The sequence below is a fragment of the Heterocephalus glaber genome, unplaced genomic scaffold (genome assembly GCF_053883595.1).
Source record: "Heterocephalus glaber isolate CG9 unplaced genomic scaffold, H.glaber_assembly_v1.0 deba00001175, whole genome shotgun sequence".
Lineage (NCBI taxonomy): Eukaryota > Metazoa > Chordata > Mammalia > Rodentia > Bathyergidae > Heterocephalus > Heterocephalus glaber.
Genome location: NW_028258207.1, coordinates 1,534,906 through 1,555,758, shown reverse-complemented (window position 1 = coordinate 1,555,758; position 20,853 = coordinate 1,534,906). Strand labels below are relative to the sequence as shown.

The 20,853-nt window shown below is 59.8% G+C and overlaps 1 protein-coding gene across 1 annotated transcript in view; it reads left to right on the top strand.

The window, feature by feature from the left end:
- Positions 1 to 6,052: 6,052 nt before the first annotated feature.
- Positions 6,053 to 20,853, top strand: part of Entpd3 (ectonucleoside triphosphate diphosphohydrolase 3) — a 22,321-nt gene continuing 7,520 nt past the window's right edge. The window contains 4 exon segments of the mRNA XM_021258010.2: positions 6,053 to 6,176; positions 6,348 to 6,436; positions 8,835 to 8,962; positions 14,862 to 14,979. Of these exon segments, the coding sequence (XP_021113669.2) occupies positions 6,397 to 6,436; positions 8,835 to 8,962; positions 14,862 to 14,979 (286 nt within the window). The 5' untranslated portion in view covers positions 6,053 to 6,176; positions 6,348 to 6,396.

Genomic DNA, 20,853 nt, shown 5'->3' with positions numbered 1-20,853 from the left:
GAAGAGCATGCCTCGGTGTGCATGGTTTGCTGAGCGGTGGGCAGAGAGAGGCCCCTTAGGGTCCTTTGGGACAGCTTCGCTATCAGCTCTGCCTCAGTGGCACGGCAGGGACCAACTGCCCCGTGGGACACACAACATGGTGCAGCTTCCACACGGGTCCCCTCCTGAGGGCAGGAGCCACCCAGGTGCCTCCTCACATGGAAGCCCACAGCTCATGAAGCCCCCACGGCCAGATTCCTGCTCCCCCATCAGGGTCACATGGGTTGTTGGTCTCTGTCTGCTGCTCATCCTGCTCAGCCTGCAGACATGCGCAGCAGCAGGAGCTCAGCACCGGCTGCATTTGAAGGGCGACACCTGAGCCCCAGAGGCCGTCTGCTCCGGCTCCCCAGCTGCGCCTGCATCCACCCTTCAGTTTCTGTGCTTCCCTCTCAGAGAGGGACTCCCTTCAGCGCCTTCACTTTGCCCTGGTGGAAAGCAGGTCTCACCCGAAGCCCACAGGTGCCCAGGGTCCCTGCTGCTCCTGGCCGCTGCTCTCTGTAAGGTGGCCCAGCAAAGCCGCGGTGTTGCTCCTCTCCACATCTGAAGCCGGAGAATTGGGTCACTGAGGCCCACGGGCAGGAGACCAGTGTTCTCTGCAGCGCCCAGAGTGAGCCTCATGCTCAGGCCTCTGAGGCACCTTGCAGTCCCCTCTTTCAGGGCTTCAGAGCCCATGTGCAGCATGAGGGCCTCCATCCTGAAGCGGCCTTGTGTCTCCTCAGGGTGGGTTGAGTGCTGTGTAGCCAGCCCTGTGTGTCTTCTGCTCCACGGCTCCAACGCCTGCACCCCAGGCGCTGGGCTACTCCTGGGCTCTGCCCTGGCTCCCGCTGGGCAGTTGAGCTCAGGCATTGGGGCTGTCCACACAGCACACCACGGCCTGGCAGCTGAACACTACCTCAGGGGCCGGGCTGGGGCAGCTCCCCAGCACCACAGGCTCTGTCCACAGAGTCAGCTGGAGCAAGGGCCAGGGTGTGGGTCTGAGACAGGCAGTGGATCTGGCGGCTCCCAACTGCCAGGCCACCGCCACTTGCAGCACTCTGGGGGGACAGCCAGTCTAATTCGACTTCACCAGGTGGGAGGAGAGGCCTTCTCTGTGGAGGCAGGGCTTGCCACTGTAGGACGGTCACACAGCAGCCCGTGAAGGTCACGGCCAGTCCGGCCTGTGAAAAGGACCCAGGATCCCGAGCGTGGAGGTGAGGTGCCTCGAGGAGTCTGAGGCATTGTGACCCACCTGGTCAGGGTCTTCTCCTGAATCCCTCTGTGGGATGGAGGTGGAGACTGACTTGCACTCACAGGGAGCAGCCTACAGTCCGCTTGACTGTGTCGCTGGTCCCCATAACAGGCTGCCATGCCAGGGGTAGATCTGCACCAGCCCAGTCACCAAGGAGTAACTTGTCCCCCTGTATAGGCGACACCCTGGCTGCGGGCTGAGAATGCGTCACCAGGCCTAGACAAGGCCATCAACGCTGATGAGATCCAGGGACCTACTCAGCAGACTGTTCCCTGAGCCACCTGGGCTGGTAGCTGTGGGAGTATTCTTAATGAAAGTCAAATAAAAACTGCTGTTCCTGGCAGCACCCACAAACGTGAAGAGAACAGCTGGCTACTAAAGACCAGCTGTCACATCTGGGCACTGGGGCCCTGCACTTGGCCACCTTTGAAAGGGGCCCAAACTATGGCGGCGGCTCCAGACCAGGCCTTGCACGTTGGCACAGCCTTGCCTTGGCCAGTGGTGTCCTCCAAACCACGGGGGTGTAGATCTTGGTGAACTGCAGCCTGTGGCAACAAAGGACCGCACTGGGGCACCACAGCCCGTGGGTTCTGAACACGTGAATCACTGAGAGGGCTGCATGCAGGCTGGCGCCGCCTCGCCTGGCCCTGGGCCCTGTGGGAAGGAGCAGCTGAGTACAGGCCTGCTGCCTGCTCTCATGGGTCCTCACTGGCCCTGTTAAGAGGGCACATTTAGCAGAGCTCCACGCTTGCACAGAGATGCTACACCCGACCTGGAGACTCAGCTGCAGGGGCTGGACTCGGTCCTGGGTCCCCCTACCCCAGCAAAGCCCAGGGCTTAAATATATCCCAGTGACGGCTTGGTTTGTTTCCCGGAGGGATCTGTGAAATTCCAAGCTGATAGCGATGGCCACCTTGCCTCGAAGGCCTGACGAGTGCTCTGCCTGGTGGCCAGACTGGGTGGACTCGGGAGGCTGTGTGGGCCACACCGACTGCAGCCCCTGCCACATTAGCAGACCGTGGACTGCTGCGAATGTACATACACGTGGCCCAGTGGCCTGGAGTAATAGCTGTCGCTTGGGGTGTCTGCGTGCTGGGGACAGGGACTGTGGGAGCGACCTGCACACCAGAAAGGAGACTGAGTCATCATTTACGATGACCCATGGCAACAAGAAAATAAAACATTTGAAGGGAAGTCGGCAAACCACTATTACTGCTGCGGGGCCGACCACAGGAACAGGACTCAAAGCCCACTTCAGACACATGAGTGTGCGAATCACCCAAAGGGCAGCGAAGTCCTGAGACTGTCGCCACCAGCACAGCCTACCGTGTAGCCAGCAGGGCCAGCTCTCTGGACGTGGATTGCCAGCCTGGGACGGGACCACCAGCCAGTGCACTCAGCAGACGCAGGACCCACCTGGGCTTGGGAAAACATGTCTGGCACTTATGTGAGTGTCCAGCAGGATTCCGGCCAGCCAGCCGGCCACCACACTGACTGCACAACCTGCTGGCACTGAGTGGCCCAGGAGGGAGGCTGAGCAGCGGCTATGCGAGGCTACAGGTAAGCAGAACCTTCCGTGTCTCCCCCACGAGGGACACAGGGCGCTGTGCTGGGGGAAGAGCACCCCGGCCCGCAGTGCATGCTGGAACATGGTTGGGCAGAGGGCGGAGCAGGAAGTCACCCCAGTCTCAGTCTAACTGGGACCCCTTTCCTTCCCGGCAGGCTACGGGAGCAACAGGAGCACAGGCGGCAATGGGTCCCCTCAAAAGCTGCAGCCTGGCACTCAGCCAGCAGCCTCGGCAGCCTTGCCCGGAAGCCCTCAGCCGGGTTGCTGGACAGGGCCCCGCCTCCTCTGGAGCTCTCAGAGCGGGGACTGGGCACCGCCACTGCCCCTCTTTCTTTTCTCCAGCCAAGATCCTCGGCCACATCGGTGATGGCAGTGAACTCTGGCCCCAGGCTGATGTCCCTTGAGCCCCACACTCCCATTCCGATGGCCTGGCCAGCACTGGGACCCTCCTCGGGCTGTCCAGGCTGCAAGCCTCACTGGACTCCCACCAGCTGGTGCTGGAGAGCTGAGGGGCCTCCGTGATCTTTGGCGAAGAGGGGTGCCCACACCCGCGTCCTCCATATCGGGGAGCCCTGCACATCAGGGGCAAGGAGGCCCACTTGGAAACGGAGTGGTGTGCGTGGGTGGGCAGGAGGTTACCAGCCACCCACTGCAGGCCTCAGCTTGGCTGTTTGGCCTCGTTCCTTGGCTTAACCCATGCACTCAGGGTTCCTGGCTAAGGACTGGCTGTCCTGGGCCCATGTCTCCTGGGGGTCCTACAAAGCAGCCACAACACGTAAGGAAACTGAGGCAGCCACACCCACACAGGCTTTGGGGCCCGCTGGACCCTCCACCTCCGCTTTCTGGGTGGCAACAGACCTGCAGGCTTGGTCTGTTCTCAAAAAGACAAAAAGTAACAGAAGCTGGCCTGGAAGTGGACAAAGGGAGCCATGCACACTGCCGGTAGGATGTAAGTAAGTCCAGCTGTGATGGAAAACATCACAGAGTTCCTCAAAAAATTAAAGCTCAGACTACGTCCAGCCAGCCCTCCACTCCTGGGAATCCATGCAAAGGCAGGACATCCAGCCACATTCCCAGGTGTAAGCAGCATTCTCTATAATGGCAAAGTGTGGAAACAGCCCCCATACCCACCCTCTGGTGAATGGACAGAGACAACACAGCAGGTGTGTGATGGAGTACTATTCAGCCATAAAAAAGATGCGACTGTCATTTGTGGCAATGTGGATGGACCCAGAGGATGTTAAGTGAAATAAGGCAAGGACAAATGCTGCGAGACCTCATTCATTTGTGGAATCCAAGTGACTAGGCTCATGAATGTGGAGAGGAGTAATGACCACTTGAGGCTGGGGCAGGTAGCAGGGGAGCGGGGAGGCTGGTCCAAGGGCACAGGGCCACAGTTACACAGGAGGAAGGGTCGGCGAGGTGGGTGAGGAGTTAGCAGTACTGCGTCCTGGGCCCCTGAACAACCAGAAGGGGGCGCTCCAAAGCTCTCAGCACCAGGAAAGGCGGGCGTGCGGAGAGGGCTGTGCCAGCGTCCTGTGTGCAGGCACGGAGATGCCGCTGCGCCCTCTGACGCGCTCACTCTCGTCGGAAAGGAAGACAGTGCAAAAGTCAGAGACGGGCGGGTGGCTCGGGGAAGCCAGGCCGCAAGTGAGGCCCGTGAGCACAGCGCGAGCCCGGCGGCTCGTCCACATCCGGCCGGCAGCAGCCGGGGGTGGTCCCACAACGAGCTCGGCCCGGGTCCAAGGACAGCGGCGGCTTCACCCTGGCCACTGTGTGTGCGGGGCGCTGCTGCTGTCTAGCGGGCAAAGGGCAGGGACGGGCGGTCCCACCGTGCACAGAGCTGCAGACCCCGCTGAGGGGAGGCAGCCGGATCGGGGCCTGGGCGCAGAGGGGCAGGCGGAGACGACTTGAGGCCCGACCCAAGGGGTTGGGCTGCTCCTCTGGAAGGGAGCACAGGGCCCGACCCGGCCGTGAGAGCTCGGCTGGCTGCCAGGGCTGCGGAGGGGCTGCAGGAGCCGGGCCAGACAGCGCCGGGATGGGGGAGGAGCGAGGCTGAGCCCCCAACCCGGGGCAGGGGGTGTCGGGCGTCCACGGGGCGCGGCGCTCCACCCCTTCCCAGCGCAGCGCTTCCGCCCGCCCTCGAGGGCTTGGCCACACGCACCAGTTCCAACCTGGAGCTCACAGACGCTGCAGTTCAGCGGGCACCTTGGCCAGGGATAGGATCGGGCAACGCGGCCTGGTCCCCGGCCTTTGCTGGTTCTTTCCTAGGTCGACCAGGCACGTTGTTTGTCCCCTTCCCCATCTAGCCGGTCTCTCCTTTTCTTCAGACGTGTAGGGCTCGGGCTGCCTTGTTTTTACCTCTTTGCTCTCACTCTCCGCAACATCTCTCCACAGTTTACCCTCTCTGGATGTCTTTCAACGTGGTAGAGTTTCATTCTTAAGGATTCAAACTGTTGATTGTATCTTCTCTGATCCCGGAAGTAAAAAAAAAATACTATTCAGCCTGGTGTGGTGGCGCACGCCTGTGATCCCAGCACTCGGGAGGCTGAGGCAGAAGGATTACTGCGAGTTCGAGGCCATCCTGGGCTACATAGTGAGTTCAAGCCCAGCCACAGCAAGGCCGGTGCCCCAGAGCCCACACGCGCTTCTGGCCAGGGTCGCTCGGAGGGGCTGCTGCTGGGCGGCGGGTGAGGGAGGCTGAGTCAGGAGCATTGCAAGTTCCAGTCCTGCTAGGGCAACTGCGGGAGACCCTGTCTCTAAATAAAAATAGAAGAGTGGCTGGGGACACGACCTGGCTCAGTGGAGAGCAGCCCCGGGTTCCAGTTCCATCCCTTGGGGTGGGGGAGAGGGGAGGGGAGGCGCAGGTACCCAGGCAGAAGACATGGCTCAAGAGCCAGCGAGCCCCGGGGTCAGCAGACGCAGGAAGGTCTCCGCATCGCCCCGTGCCCGGGACCGGGACGGGACCACAGGCCTGCTGTGTGGACGCACGTGACGGAGAGGGGCCCCTCTCGACCTAGGGAAGGGCAGCGTGCTGTGCCTGGCTCAGGGTTCCCCACCTGGGTTTGGGGTGACCTTCGCCCTGCCAGGGGCGGGGCCTGGGCACAACAGCGCCTGCTCCCCTTGCTCTCGGTGGAGGTAACCAGCGACAGACAGGGCGGGGCCGCAGCCTGCCCTCAGGGGGGACACCGGACCGTGGGGGCGGGGGAGGGGCTGGCCTGGCCCCGCCCCCACCGCCAGTCTCCAGCCCCAGCCTCCCGCCTCGCCCCGCCCCCTCCGCTTGCCACGCCCCCGGCGCTCGGGGAGCGAGCGCGGCGCCTTCCGCGAGGCGGCAGCGCACAGGTGAGGTCGGGACAGCGCCGCGCGGACAGGGAGGACTGGGAGCCCGGGAAGCGGGGCGGCGGGAGGGTCTCCGTCTTCCCCGGCGCCGGGGGCTCCCTCGGGTCCGCGCAGTGGAGGAGGGGCGGGGCCGAGCTCCGGGCCCCGGACCGACCCCAGTGCTCCTGTGTGCAGGTGGGAGCCCGAGCCGCGCCGCGTCGCCGTCGTCTCGCCCGCTGCCGGGATGCTCGCCGCGGGGACCCGCCGGCCGCGCGCGCTCGCAGGTCGGTGTCGCGGAGGCCCTGCCCCGGCCGCCCACCAGGGACTCACAGCCTGCAGAGGAGCGCTGCTCCCAGTCGCAGCCACGCGCGGCTCGGGGACGCGGATCCTCCGGGTCGTGTGAGCCGCGCCTCTGCGCTGTGTGCGGTCGGTCAGGACCCTGTGGCCCGGAACGACGCGGCCCGCCCGGCTGTGCTGGCACCGCGGGCACAGTGCCCAGCCCTCCGCAGGCTGCAGGCCCTGGCTCAGCGACTCCCCAGTGACCCCCTCAGCGACCCCCCCCCCGCGACCCCCTTCAGCGACCCCTCAGTGACCCCCCTCAGCGACGCCCTGCAGGCCAGGGTTTTGGAGAAGGCCAGGTCGGGCGTTTGGTGAAAACTGCTGAAGCCGGGTTTGGGCACCGCCTGCGGTCAGGACAGGACCGGCTGGCAATCACCGGCTCCCAGCTCCAACCGCAAGCAGCTCCGCTCCTCAAAGAGGACGGATTGCAGACGATGAGGACAACCTCTAAGTCCTATATGAATTTTTTTTTTGTAAAGGGAAATTGTACCTGAGCTGGTTGACTTTGATTTTCAAGTTTTTCTCCAAAACACTGTAAATTTTAACATAAATGGTGGCATCCCGCATGCAGACCAGTCAGGTCCATTCCTTCTAAAAGCCGAGCTGAACCTGGTCTTGTTTGGGGCAGGGTCCGTGGCCCTCTATTACCCACGCTAACTAGGCATTCTCAGAAGGTTGGTGCCAGAATGTTCCTGCCTGGTTCCTGACTGGCTCCTATTGTTGATTTGGGGTCACAGAGGGGGCTGCTCAGAAGGTCGGCTCCCCAGTGGCTAGCTTTGCTCCAGGGGCTATGGAGGGCGAGTTGTGAGGGACAGAGGGACAGCCTCTGGAAGTGGGGTCTCCTCAGACAGTGTGCTCCCTTGGTAGCAGTTTGCGCTCTCAGTGACAGCAGAGAGCCGAGATGCTCAGGACCCTACTAGGCACCAGCAAGTGTCCATGGCTGCATCCGTGCCGCTCGGTCGGTCTGGGCCTGAGCCCCACTGCCCTCCTTGAACAGTGAGCTTGTGGTGGGGCTGGGTGTGGGCTGGGTGTGGGCTGGGTCTCGGCTGGGTCTCGTCCCACTGTGGTGCCTTCCACGTGTCCTTGTCCTCAGGAAGTAGTGGGCCAGGGACGCAGGCACTGCTGATCAGGAGTGAACGTCTGCACTAGCTGGGATCTGCCTTGAGGCTGCTGGAGAGATTTCTGCATAATGGAAATGTTCTGCAGCTGCTGACCAACACAGGGGCACAGAGACACTTGAGATGTGACTAGTGAGGTTTGAGGGACTAGGCCTTTATAAATTGCAATTAATTCACATTGACTAGTCAGTTGGTAGGAGACACACTGGGATTTACTATCTTTCCATTGTGCCAGTTTCATTATGGTTTTTCAGCCATTTGGGTACCATTTACATTTTTCCCTAATAGTTCTACCAAGGCTGTTATTTAGTCCATATTTTAATTGACTGTCTTTTTGTCTTTTTAAAAAATAAGATATCATGTATATACTGTGATGCGGGTAGACCTTAAGTCATAACCCTAAAGTGGGAATTCTTGACTTCTGAAAATATCTTTTAGAATAGTGGAGGAATTTATAAGAATCTTTTTCTAAAGTAAATTGTACCTGGGAAGCTGGTTTGCTTTGATATTCAAGTTTTCTCCAAAGGATTTGAAAGGCCTGATGAACTCTAACAAATGCACACCCGTGCACTCCCTGCAACCCTATTAATATGACAGCATTTGCATTTCTCAGAAAGTGTCCCGTGTTCCTTCCCCACAAGTCCCCATCCCAAAGACAGCAGTCATTGTTCTGCCTTCTGGCCCCTGCTTGCTTTAGAATATGACAGAAATAAAATCATTTCCATTTACTAATTTCTACACAGGACTAATTTCTTTTAATTGAAGATTATTTTTAAAATAAGATATATCACCTGCTTTAATAGAAAACCCAGATTTTAAAATCTACATTTTTTTTTTTTTTTGTTTAGTATCAGGCATTGAACTTGGGTCCTTGCGCTTGCACAGCAGGCAGCAAAACCACTGAGCTAAATCCCTGGCCCAAAATCTACATTTTGAAATGCTGTTGTAAATATCCCAGGGATGGCCAGTCGTTTGCCTGATACACTTTGAGAAATCCCAGAATACGAGACCATAAACACCCTCCCTGCAAACACTGAGTCGACAATTTCAGGGGAGGACAAATGGGGGCAGAACCCCAGTCGCTGCTGCATTTTACGGTTGTGGATCTCTGGAGGCCGGGCCCAGCGACTCATGCTCATGACTGTGGCCCAGCCTGTGCTCCCACCCGGAGGCCCAGGCCCGCTCCCTGCTGTCCTCATGTGTCTTCCTGCTCTTCCCACCATAGGCCTCGAGAGCCTGTTCCGAACCCCGGCCATCGTCACCTTGGCGGTCTTGGCCCTGAGCATCGTGGTGCTCATGACGATCACACTGGTCCAGACCCACCACTCCGAGCTCATCCCTCCAGGGCTGAAGGTGAGCGGGAAAGAGCTGGCATGGAGGATGGGTGCTGCAGCATCGGCTCCTCTCCAGCCATGAGCCGGAAGACAGGAACATTCTTTCCCTGCCTGCCTCTGGAGCGGGAGGAAGTGGCATAGGCACAGGTGAAGCCAGGACGTGCTGGGTGGTGACGTCAGGGGTCACCAATGGGGGGCGGGACCTTCTCCGAGGACTGCGTGGTCTTGCTTTGACTTCTGGCTGTAGCCAAAGACATAGCTGGTAGCCAAGACCTGCAGGTGGCTACCAAAGGCTTGCCAGTTGGTTGGTTTTGACCTGCCTGTCCCTTCCTGGAGAGCCCTGACCGTGAGCAAAGACCAGGAGGCCCAGGCCCCTCTTCCAGCCCAGCCTGGTGGACAGAGGCGAGGTCTTGTGAAGGTCTCGTGGGTTGCACTAGTGCCCCTCTCTCGGGTCCAGTCCATGTCCCGGGACCCTCCAATGCCTTCCCTGCAGAACCTTCTCAGTCCTTGTGCTTGGTCCCAGTTAGGTCCGTCCCCAGCAGGCCCAGGAGAGGGTTCCTGGTGGCTGCGAACCCTGCATCTTCCTGCTCAGCTCCAAGGACGCCCTGGGGTGGGGGGAGGTCCCCGAGGGGCTCTGAGACAGCTGTGAAGACAGCGAGCCCTTCAGCATTTTGGGACGCAAAGGCTTTTGCTGTGGCGGCCCCAGCACTGCATGCTTAGGCTTTGGGGCTGCTGTGGCTTTGCTGTGTACTGTCCTTTGGTTTCTGACTCAGTGACGATGTGGAAAGCCTTCTCAGCTGGGGAGGCCACAGGAGCCAGGAACTCGCTTCGTCATTTGAACCTCAGTTGGCTTTGACACTGGACCAGGCAGTCCTCACCCTGCCTTCCAGGGCTGGCAACGGTTCAAAGGCTACAGTTGAAATAGAAGTTTCTCAGAGATAAACTAAGATTGCTGTGGGCTCAATCGAACCTTCCATGGCCATTTTCCCAAAGAGTGAAATCTCCTCTGGAGAATAGCATTTCGTTCTTAAGAACCTCAGCCTTCACGAATAATGTGGAAAAATAAATCCTGTGAAACTGTCCAACACAAGAGAACAGGTCACCTGGCTCCCAGGCCTGAGCTGAGGCCTGGGAAGCAGTTTCTGAGCACCCCCCCCCCCGCTTCCTCCCTAAACTTCAGCCCAGACGAGGGCCTTCCACACTGTGTGCAGGCTGCCCAGCTCATCTCTGTGGTGTGGATGGTGGGCAGTGCCCTTGCAGGGCGGAAATACGGGTTCAGCCCGTGAGTAGCAAGATGGGGCTGACGCCGGGCCCTCTGTCCAGGCCAGGCTGTCTGCACTCGCTCCTGGGCCTCGGCAGCGTGCAGCCTGCTCTGCACAGGAGGTTTCTGGGAGGGAAGTTCAGGCTGTGGAACGAGGGACAGTCAGGCCGGGCGACCCTGGAGCCCAGCACCTGCCCCAGTCAGAACCCCGTTGCAGGAGGAGCAGCTCTGGCCGTGCTCCAGGCTCACCTCCCTTCTCTGGACAACAGAAGGCAGCAACCCAAGCCCTTGCCCTCTGGCAGAAGAAGCCGAGGTGCACCAGGCACCAGAGCCCTGGTCTTCTCCTGCCGGGCTCTGAGAGGAGGCCCAGGAGCCACCTGCAGGGGTGTGGAGGGCAGGGAGCGGGCGGGCTGTCCACACACAGACCCGAGGTGACCCCCACACTGGTCCTTGAGGTTGTGAAGGAGCGGAGTCACGGTAAGGCCACAGTGCGGCTGCTGCCTGGGGTGCTGGTGTCCCATGCCCATCACACTGCCCACCGTGCAGGGCCGTGAGTGACCTGTACGCGGCCACTCTGCTCCTGTGTGTGCTGCGTGCGAGTCGGGTCCTGAGCTACACCCCCGCCCTTTTTAACTTTTTATTTTCCGTCAGGATCTCACTAAGTCGCTAAGTTGCCCAGGCTGGCTCAAACTTGCCACCCTCCTGCCTCAGCCTCCCAGCGGAAAGAACACTTTTGTATAGCTGTGTGATCTGTTTGCATTTTAGTGTTAGTACAGAAGAGTGAAAAGTTTCAAAAGCTTAAGTTTATAAAATAAAAAACTTGCAGTACACTAGGGGTGATTGATCACTGGAGAAGAACAAAGATATCCGAATGCGGTGTGGCCTGGGCGTCCCGAGAGGGTGGAGCTGTGACCTGCAGGGTCCGGGTTGGCCCCCCGTTCTCTCGCACACAGGGCACGGGGTGTAAGGCTCCTGCCCCGTCCTTGCGGTGCCTTCCTGCGCTGGAGCCCTGAGCGCCACTGGTCGCGCCATGTCCAGCCCTCGCCCTGCCCGCGGCTCCGCAGCGCTGGGGTGGAGCCGGGCGTCCAGTCCCTCACCCTTCCGCAGCACAGGAGCCCCGCCCCACCTCAGGCTGGCTCCTCCCCAAGAGGCCGTGACGCGACCCGGGGCACGGGCGGACCTCCCCCTCAGCTCCGGCTCCGTCCGGTCTGGGATGTGGACCTCGTGGACCCTCGACCATCCGGGGCGTGGCGACAGGATGGCCGGCTGGGGCCTCGCGGTGCCCCCTCAGGGGCCTGGACACGTGTTCCTGTGTGGCCCGCAGGACCCGCGCCCCGTCGGTAGCACTGTCACCCCCACCTCGCGGCGGGGAAAACCGAGCATGGAAAGCACAGCCGTGCACTTCGTTGTACGGGTGGAGGCAGAGGGCGGGAGGAGGAGCGGAGCGTGGCTTTGGGGAGGCCGTGGAGGGACAGGGCCAGGGCTCCTGGCCAGCGAGCAGACTCCAGGAGGGAACAGAGGCGGCCCTCTCTCTGCAGCAGGGTCCCTCGACCTCTGGGACATGTCCACGCGAGACGGGCGGTGTCCAGCCTGGGAGACACGGCGCGTTCCTCGCCCACCGTGCCTTTGCTGTGGCCGAGCAGTGAGTGCTGCGGTGGGCAGAGCTCCGCCCAGTGGAGGAGGCTTTCTGTTGTCACGCGTGCCCTCTGTGCACAGGGGCAGCAGGGTGCTGGGGCAGCCCCAGCCTGCGGGGAGGGCCCTCCGGGCGCCAGGTCCCAAACCCGGTCTGGGCTCGGGCTGGCTGAGTCTAAGAGGCACTGTTCACCTCAGTCTGTCCAGTGTTACCGGTCTGACCTGCTCCGCGAGCCCAGCAGTGAACCCGAGGCCATCACTTCTATTCTCACTCGCCCTCGTGGTGTCACTGTGCAAGGCGGGCGGGCGCCAGCCGCAGGGCTTCAGCTGTGCCTCCCTGCTTCCCCACTTTGGTACCAGAGCCAGGCAGCACAGCTCACTCATGTGGTGCAGCCTGTGGGCCGGGCAGTGTTGGTGTCCTGGTGCAGCCTCCTGGCGCCTGGCCGGGCAGCCTGGATTCCTGGGACTGTGGCCCTCTGCCCCAGGAGACCCAGAGCTGGGTGCGTGGTCTCCCTTCTCTAGAAAGTCCAGATCATGCAGCTCGGTCCTCCAGCCGGTCCCCCGAGCCCTGAACTAAGAGCGCACTCGCGGGGCGCTGTGCACACAAGGAGCCTGCAGTCCCGCTGCTAAACAGGCATCCGCTCCACTCAGTTCCTGGACTCTTGGTGTCCTGCTCTGACTGGCCTGGCCCCGGGTCCAGCCCGTGTGCCAGTAAGGGTAGAGGCAGCGACAGTGACAAAGCGCACGCATGGTTCTTGGTGAGCAGGTGTTCGCAGTGTTGGGTGCCGGCTTCAGCTCGCTCCTCCGACCAGACCCTGCACAGGGTTACTGGGGACTGTCTCAGCATCACCCGCCGTCCCCTTGTCCCCAGGGGCCCCACACCACGGTCCTCTCTTTAGGCTGCTGACTGAAAGCTGGCTGCAGCCTCATTCTGCTCTTGTGGGCGCACCGTGGGGTACATCAGCGCTGGAGCTGAGCCCCGAGGCTGGCCCTGTCTGCACGTCAGACCCTGGGCCGAGTCTGCGGCTTGAGACAGGAGGACGTGGCCCCCAGCTGGGCCGCTGAGGAGAAAGGACCTCTTCTTCCAAAGCTGGCCTGGAGCCCGGGCGCAGACCCGGGGCTCCGCTGTGAAGGTGGGCAGGCGGGGTCCTGTCTCTTTGCCCCTCGTCTCCCGTCAGCACCAGGAACCACAGGGCGGGGGCGCAGGTGGCGATCAGCTCGGCACAGAGGAGGGAAGGTGTGTTGGAGGCCGGGACCTGCGGGCCTGGCTTCCTCCTCCTCTGGTTTCCTCCTGCACGGCAGTCTCACTGCGGTCGCTGCCTGGGCCGGAGGTGAACAATGCGCCCTTGTTCCACGCAGGAGATGTCAGGTCAGGATCCAGATCACACACAGCTGCGGAAAGCCAGGTTGCGAGTGGCCGGGCACAGTGCACGCAGTTTGTCGGTGTGAGGGCCTGCGATCGGGGTGGGGCAGCTCTCCACACGCAGTCCTCCTTCACTGATGCTCTGCACAGGGGAAGCCAGAAACCTCTGGCGGCCTGGGGTCAGTAGTTACTGTGCATTGTCAGTGAACTGAGTCGCTGTCCTCGGGGTGCTGGGCGGGCGTGTGGGGCACGCAGACCTTGCCGTTTACGGCGGGGAGAGGTGCATGCGAGTGCGGGTCAGAAAAGGGCCTTGCACAGGAAAGCCCACTGTATCCGTGCTTCCACGTCCCACCTGAACACGTGTACTCATGCAGCCACACGCACAGAACGCTGGAGTCACAGTGCCTCACGTGGAGCGGGGTTGGGCTGAGGGAGAGCTGCTTGCTCCGTGTGCTGTTCACTTCTGGGGTGCAGGCTGGGACCCGGGGCCTGTGTGTGCTGGGCAGCACCCCGTACCCAGCTCCCCACCCCACTCTTCTGTGTAAATTGGTGGATTTTGCCTGATTACCCTCTCCAAGTGCAGTACCCTTTTCCCAGGCGCCTCTGCTCCTGGGCACCTAGCTCCTATTCAGGAAGTCAGCTGAGAAGGAGGGAGCCCAGCCCAAGGGCAGCACCTTACCACTGTGAGCTGACTCCGTGGGTGTCCTTCTCTAGGACCCAGAGGCCGCATGATGCCCGCCTGGGGTGGGGAAGCTGCCGCCCTGGGTGATCCGGCACAGCCAGATGAGGTCGCCCAGCGTCCAGTCCTGCTGTCTGCGGGCTGTCATGTTGCTCTTCCCTGGGTCCAGGCCTCCAGGCCCCTCCCAGGCTCTGCAGCCCCCACACCAGCTTGTGGCCGTTCAGATCCTCCAGGTGGAAGACTAGGATCAGCGTGGCTTTGTGGTTTGTTTCTTTCTTCTTATGTAGGAATACTGCTTGTTTTGCTTTTGTGCTTGTTTTCCTTGAGATAGGGTCTAGCTCTGTAGTTGCAGCAATCCTCCTGCCTCAGCCTCTTAAGTGCAGGGATGCCAGCTGTGTGCCACCATGCCCAGCAAACCCTTCACCTCTGAGGGTGATTCAGGAACTGACATGTCTCCCTCATGAGAACATCCTGCGGTGCCTCCCTGCAGCTTCCTTTTGGTTGTTTAGCACATTCCTTACTGGCTTGACCCACTGGAGTGGCACACGCACAACTGTCCCCTCGGGGGCCCGTACACTGGAGGTAGAAAAGGTGTGGTTGTGCCTGGACAGCCTCGAGGTACGGCCCATCGTGAACATGTTAATCCCCAGCTAAGCAGAAGTCTGGGAAACAGGACCGCCTGGTGCCTGGACACAGGGCCTCCGTCCTCAGGTCGAGGCCTCTATGGGGGGTCAGGACACTTGCTGGAATCTCCTGGGGACATTTAAAGCCTGCTGCTGACAGGCCACTCTCAGGACTCCAGTGTGACAGCTCGGGAGACTGACTCGGCTCACTGTCCCTCCCTGGGCCCCATTGGGGCTGGTCTGGAGACAGCTCCTCCTTGTGGTCACCCACCCGAGGGAGGCGGGAGGCTGAGGGCTTCCGGGTTCGCCAGTGTCCTCGGGGGGCCTGTCCTGTCCTGACTCTGTCTCCTCTTCCTTCAGTATGGTGTCGTGCTGGACGCAGGGTCATCCAGAACCACGGTGTACGTGTACCAGTGGCCAGCAGAGAAGGAGAACAACACCGGCGTGGTCAGCCAGACCTTCAAGTGCAGCGTGAAAGGTGAGGGCACGGGCGGCCACTCTGCTCAGCCACTCGGGCCCCGTTCCTGCCTCCCTTGCCTCAGTTTTCCTCTGTGAATAGGGGAGTCCAGGCTTCACTGCCTCACCTCCGTGCAGCTGGCAGCAGCCTCCCGGTCCCGGGGCAATGCCCAGGGCATTGCTGCGGCCCTCACCGCGGCCAGCACCAGCCTTTTCCTGAGCCTGGTCCACTCCCAGTCTGCACAGGGTGCTGTCGGGGGAACGGGACCCCAGGCCCGGGGCCATCGGCAGCAGCGGGCGTCCCTGTGCTTCGCCCCTGAGGGAGGCACTGGGTGGGAGAGGCGCCAGCACAGAGGCGGGCAGGCCCTCTGCCCAGACATGCAGGGCCATGGGGACGGCGGCCGTCCTCGGGGGATGCTGCTCTGTCTTCGTGGGAACGTGTCCCGGGGAGGGCAGCTCACACTGATGGGGCTCTGTTCCCGTGGCACTTTCCTTCTGGACACTGGAATTTTGAGTTTCCGATGGCTCTCCCACACCCCAAAGTGCCGCTCTCTCTTAATGTCCCAGCAGTGAAAAACGCCAAAGTTCCCTAAGCACCCAGACGGGCTGGGAGAGGAGCAGAGCGCTGGGCTGCTTCCTCAGCCCGTCGGTGGTGCCTGTCTCACGCCCACTGTCTCCTGCTCTCCTTTTCCCTGTGTCATACCTTGAGTTGTGCATCTCGATGGGGGGTGACGTGAGAGTCCAGGACGTGTACAGTGTGTAACAGTCAGATTGGGGCATTGGTGCTTCCATCTGCTGACACATTTCCATCACCCGCATGTGATGTTATGCACATTTGTGGTGCAGTGGATACTCAACACCCAGCTGTGTGTGTGCTCATCAGACCAGTGTGATCCGCGTTTCCATCCCTTCAGATGGATGCTGGAAGCCTCAGACAAGCCCTTCCCTTCCAGTCACTCATAGCACAAACCGGAGTTTACTGTGAGCTGTGGTCTCCCAGAACTCATCCCTTCTTACTGACTGTGAAAAGGAGCCCTTATGTGACCACCGTGGTCCTCCAGCCTCTAGCGATCTCCACTGGACACTCCGCTGCTCCTGTAGCTCCCCCTCTGGAAAGAGCGTGTGTGCTTGGCTTCCTGCATCTGATTGGCTTTTCTCCTGTGATGACCTATAGTTGGACCCATCTTGCTGCAAGGGATAGGAGTTCCTTCTTCCTGGGGCTGAATAAGATTCCATGGTGTGCCCATACCCCATCTTTAATGGAGAGAGAAGAAAACTGATTCCCCGTGGCTGAGGGTGTAAGTCAGTGCAGCCAGTCTGGCAGCTCACAGAGCCGAGAACAGATCTCCACGTGAGCCAGCGTCCACCTGGTCTGTGAGACGCAGGAATTGAGGTCAGCACAGCAGGGAGACACCCACATGCTGCTTATCATACATGTTCACAGCGCTAAAGTATGGGTCCCTCTTGTCCTTTACAGTTTCATGTATTTAGTTTTAACTGTTTTGAAAAGTACAATCAGAAGTGTATTTTTATAATCCAACGTATTTTCTATAATTTCCCTTATGCGGTAGCGTTGAAGCTTCAGGATCCACCTGTGCTTCGTGAGTGTTTTGTCAGTCCACGTTCACAGTGCGAAATGCTTGCGACCCTGGTGCGGAGCTGGCCTTTGAGCCCGGCACACCTCACTACTTCCCACGGCCTCCCCACCTCTAGACGTCGGTGGGAATAGGGCTGATTAATCTTTCCCTGTTCTTGGACATTTCTGTTTACCTGGCTACTAATAAGATTGAGTATCTGTCTGTGTACTGATGGCCGTTTCCATTGCCTGTGAAGTGCCTGTTTGCCTCTTGTTATTTTCCTACTAAATGCTTGACTTTGTCTCACTGATTCATCGGAAGTTTTTACAATTTTGAGTGTGAATGCTTGCTAATGTTATTATTAGATTGTTGCTAATAGCTTGTTGAGGCAGTCATGTCTTCCTGATGCCTTTGGATGAGCAGAAGTTCTCAGTCCTTATGTTGGTGCAGATACTCATCCTGCCATTTGTGGTTTGCTCCTGTGTAGGGTTGCTTCGGGAACGCCTCCCTGTCCTGAGGTGGTAAAGACACCCTGTCAGTTTTGTAATTTTGCATTTGCACCCAAGTCTTTAGTCCCCAGAATTAGGCCGAGTTTGTATGTATGGCCTTTGCATAGCCTGCCTCTTCCTCTGCAGAGTGTAACAGTCCTTGCCCTGACCTGGAGCTGCCCGGACCTGGGTCTGAATGGGTCACAGGTGTCCCCGGGCCCCAGGGCTGTGGCTCAGAGACCCCAGCTCTGCCCCCAGCCCAGCGTCAGGGAGCTGCCCAAACAGCAGTTTCTGGGGATCAGGGCCGCCTTCCCTGCAGCGAGATGTGGGCTTCTTTGGATCACCGAGTGAGTTCTGATTCTGCAGTGGTGGGAGCTGGCCTGCCCTGGTGCTCAGCTGGGTTCCTGGAAGCGGAGGTTAGGCAGGACTGGGAGGTGTGGTCGTCACTAGAACCCTGATAACTAGGCGCGGTCCTGGGCTGGATGGGCAGAAAGGCGAGCTGGTGGAAGTCGGAAGTCGCACTTCTGCGCATGCCTGAGGAGGTGGGCGGCCTTGCAGGCTCTGCAACCCGCAACCCGTCCTGCGCTGAGGGAACCCACCAATGACAGATGCCCGGGTCTCACTTGATGGGCCCCAGCCGTGCACAGTTTTGGCATCCCTGCAACAGGACAATTGGATATTTTCTGAGCTTTGCATATAGTGTTGCCCACACCCTCACAGCAGTTGCCCCGCCCTGACCCAGCCAGCGACCCAGTGTTCTTTGGTTCAGCCAGCTTCGGAGCCCAGCATGAAAGAGGGCAGCGGGTGCTCCCTTCTTTCCTGATTCGGGAAGACAGCGGGCAGTGCAGGATCATCAGCCTCCCCTCGTCCCTGTGTGTGAGTGCTGGAGTCCTCCGACCTGTGACCCTCTCCTCTCTGAGACAGAGAAACAGTAACTGAGCCGGCTCAGGAGAAGGCCCCGGGATCGGTGAGGTGACACAGCTCAGGAGTTGGCAAATGCCGCTCGAAGTGGGCTCGGAGAGTGTTCACTGTCACTACCCCGGGCGCCTGGGGTCCTCTTGCTGTCAGCTACTCTGTCTTGTGGCTCCAGGATTCTGTCTTTGGCCGGGGAAGGCGTCCAGCCCCGTGGGGCCTGGTGGCCCTGTGCCTCGGCAGAGGTGGGGCTTCCTGGCCCACAGGTCACGGGCAGTGCATGAGGAGGCCCAGCACCCACCCTGGGTGCCGAGTGTGGGTCAGGGAAGGGCTCTGAGGTCCCAGAGTCCACCACACTTCCATAAATGGGCCTCCCGTCCCTGACCACAGCGGCCTTGGGGACCCGTTTATACTCAGTGGTCCAGGAGACCACAGCAGAGCATAAATTACAGAGCTGCCGCCCGCAATGGCATCTCCTCCAGGACCCGTGGCTTGAGGCAATACTTTAGGTTTCTGGTTTCTGGGTTGCAAACTTCCGGGACCCCCAGCCCGGCCAGCCCCAGAGGCTGCTGGACCTTGCTCTCCCCTGGGCGGCTCCGCTGTGTCTGCCCCCTGTCAGGGCCCTGTGGGCGTTGAGATCTTGGCCATTGGCCCCGCGCTGGCCTCTCCTCCCCTGGGCAGGGGATGGGCTCCCTCTGAGCTGCCTCCCGTCTGGAAGGGCTTGTGTCTGCTGCGGCCTCTTCCACTGGAACATGCAGAGCTTTTCCTTAAACCAGCCGTCAGAAGTCCCGTAAGTCCCCTGGAGCCTGACCTTCACTGTCCCCTCCGATGAAATCCTCAGAGGGTGGCCTCAGGGACCACGAATCATGGCGCTGAAAAGGAGCCCCGAGCCAGGAGGCAGCCGGCACTGGCTGAGCGCAGGGCTTTGCTTCTGCCCCAGCGCAGCGACTTCTGTGCCATCCACTCAGTACCGTGCCCCACACTGAAACAGCAGCTTCAGAGTTTCCCAAGTGCTGTGAGATTCAACTCTTTCCCTGAGAGGCTTAGGGGACCTGCAAGAGGCCCCGGGGAGTGTGAGGCCTTGGGCCTGTCCCCAGGCACTTCTCGCTCCTAAGTACGCTGGCCCCTGATTGGACTCACGATCCCCTTGCTATAGAGCTGAGTGCTGGTTAAAAAGCTCACTGATTGATTGATTGATTGATTGATGGATGGATTCATCTAATGAACATTTATTGGGTGCCTCCTCTTTGCCAAGAACTTTTCTTGGAATTGAGAAATCAGAAAAATGTAACACAAAATTTCTGCCGTTGCATGTTTTAAAGAATTTACACTCCATGCAGGCCAGGGACATAGCTCAGTGACACCTCGCCTGCCTTGCAAGCACAAGGTCCCGAGTTCAATCCCCAGTACCAAAAAAAAAAGAATTTACACTCCAGCTGGGTTCTGTGGTGCATGCCTGTCATTCTAGGACACTGGAGGCTGAGGCAGGAAGATCACCATGATTCAAGGGCAGGCTGGGCTACATAGTGAGTTCAAGGCCAGCCTGGACTACACAGCAACAGCCTATCTCAAAACACCAAGCCAAATAAAATAAAAAACAGTCCAATGAAGGAGGCAGAGGAAACACAAGTGGGCAGGGGAAGGGATGTCAGCAGGGTGAGGCTGGAGCGGGATGCTGCTTCAGACAGGACGGGCGGCGATGGTTAGCAGGCACCGAGGAGAGGAGGGTGCTGTGCAGACACCCCAGGGGGATGGTGTTGAGCCGAAGCCTCGGCCGCAGAGGCAGGGGCAATGGGGACAGACAAGGGCAGCCCGCGCTGCAGCAGGAACGGAGGACGGAGGGAGGCACGAGTGAACGAGGCTGCAGCCTCAGCCAGCGCCTGGGAGGCCGGGAGAGGCGGGGAGCGGCTTTCTGGGGTGGCCGGGAGGCATGGAAGGTTCTGGCCTTGGGGCTAACGGCACATGGCGGTGCCTTTCCAGAGTCCTCTGTGGTCCCAGAACCTGTCCTGTTAGGCTTCCGTCCAGAAATTCACACCGAATCAGGTCAAACCTCTGTGTTAATTAACCCTCTGCAGGAAGCACGAGGGACCAGTGAGATGTCAAGTGGCCTGTGGGGCACAATCAGCAAACCCTAAACGGGGAAACTGCAGGGCAGATGAAACTGCAAGGGAATTTTAAAAATAACTCTCAGGACAAACAGAAGGGAAGGAAAGCACCAGCAGGTTATTTTAGTGTGTGTGCTGCCGAGGCCAGCACAACCCAGTAGATTGAGAGACTGGGGGTTGCAATGTGAGATTCTGGTTCCATAAATGGGGGGTGAAGGGGGAGTGCAGAGGGTGAGGACCACAGCTGCTGTTCCCCGCAGCCAGGAGGCAGCTCTACCTGGCCGACCAATGGGTAGGAAACCGCGCACGCACACCCATTGGAGTGCCCTTCTGCCATGCCGGGCCGGGAGTGGGATCCGGTCATTTGCAGCTGTGGAGAGGGACCTGTACTGAGGGAACTGTGACGGAGTTGGCACAGAACAGCAGCCACTGTGCGTCCTGACCCCCACGGGAGCCTCGAAAGCTGGTCCTCTAGCAGCTGAGCTTAGCGCAGCGGCTGCCTGGGGCGGGGGCAGGAGGGACTTGAGCTTGTGGGGAGAAGGGAGGAGTTCGGGCGAGCTGAGGCAGAGCAGGTCGGTTAACAGCACTTCACAGGTCTGAAAACAGGGGAGGGATTGGGTGTGCTCACCATGGAGAAATGAGGACAGCAACACTAATCACCTCAATTTGCCCACCACTGCACATGTACACAAAGCAAAACCCGAGTACTACCTCAGAAATATGCAGATACTTTGCATCAATCAAGAAATAAAAAGGAGGGCCGGGGATAGAGCTCAGTGGTTCCGCTGCCTGCCTTGCAAGTGCAAGGTCCCGA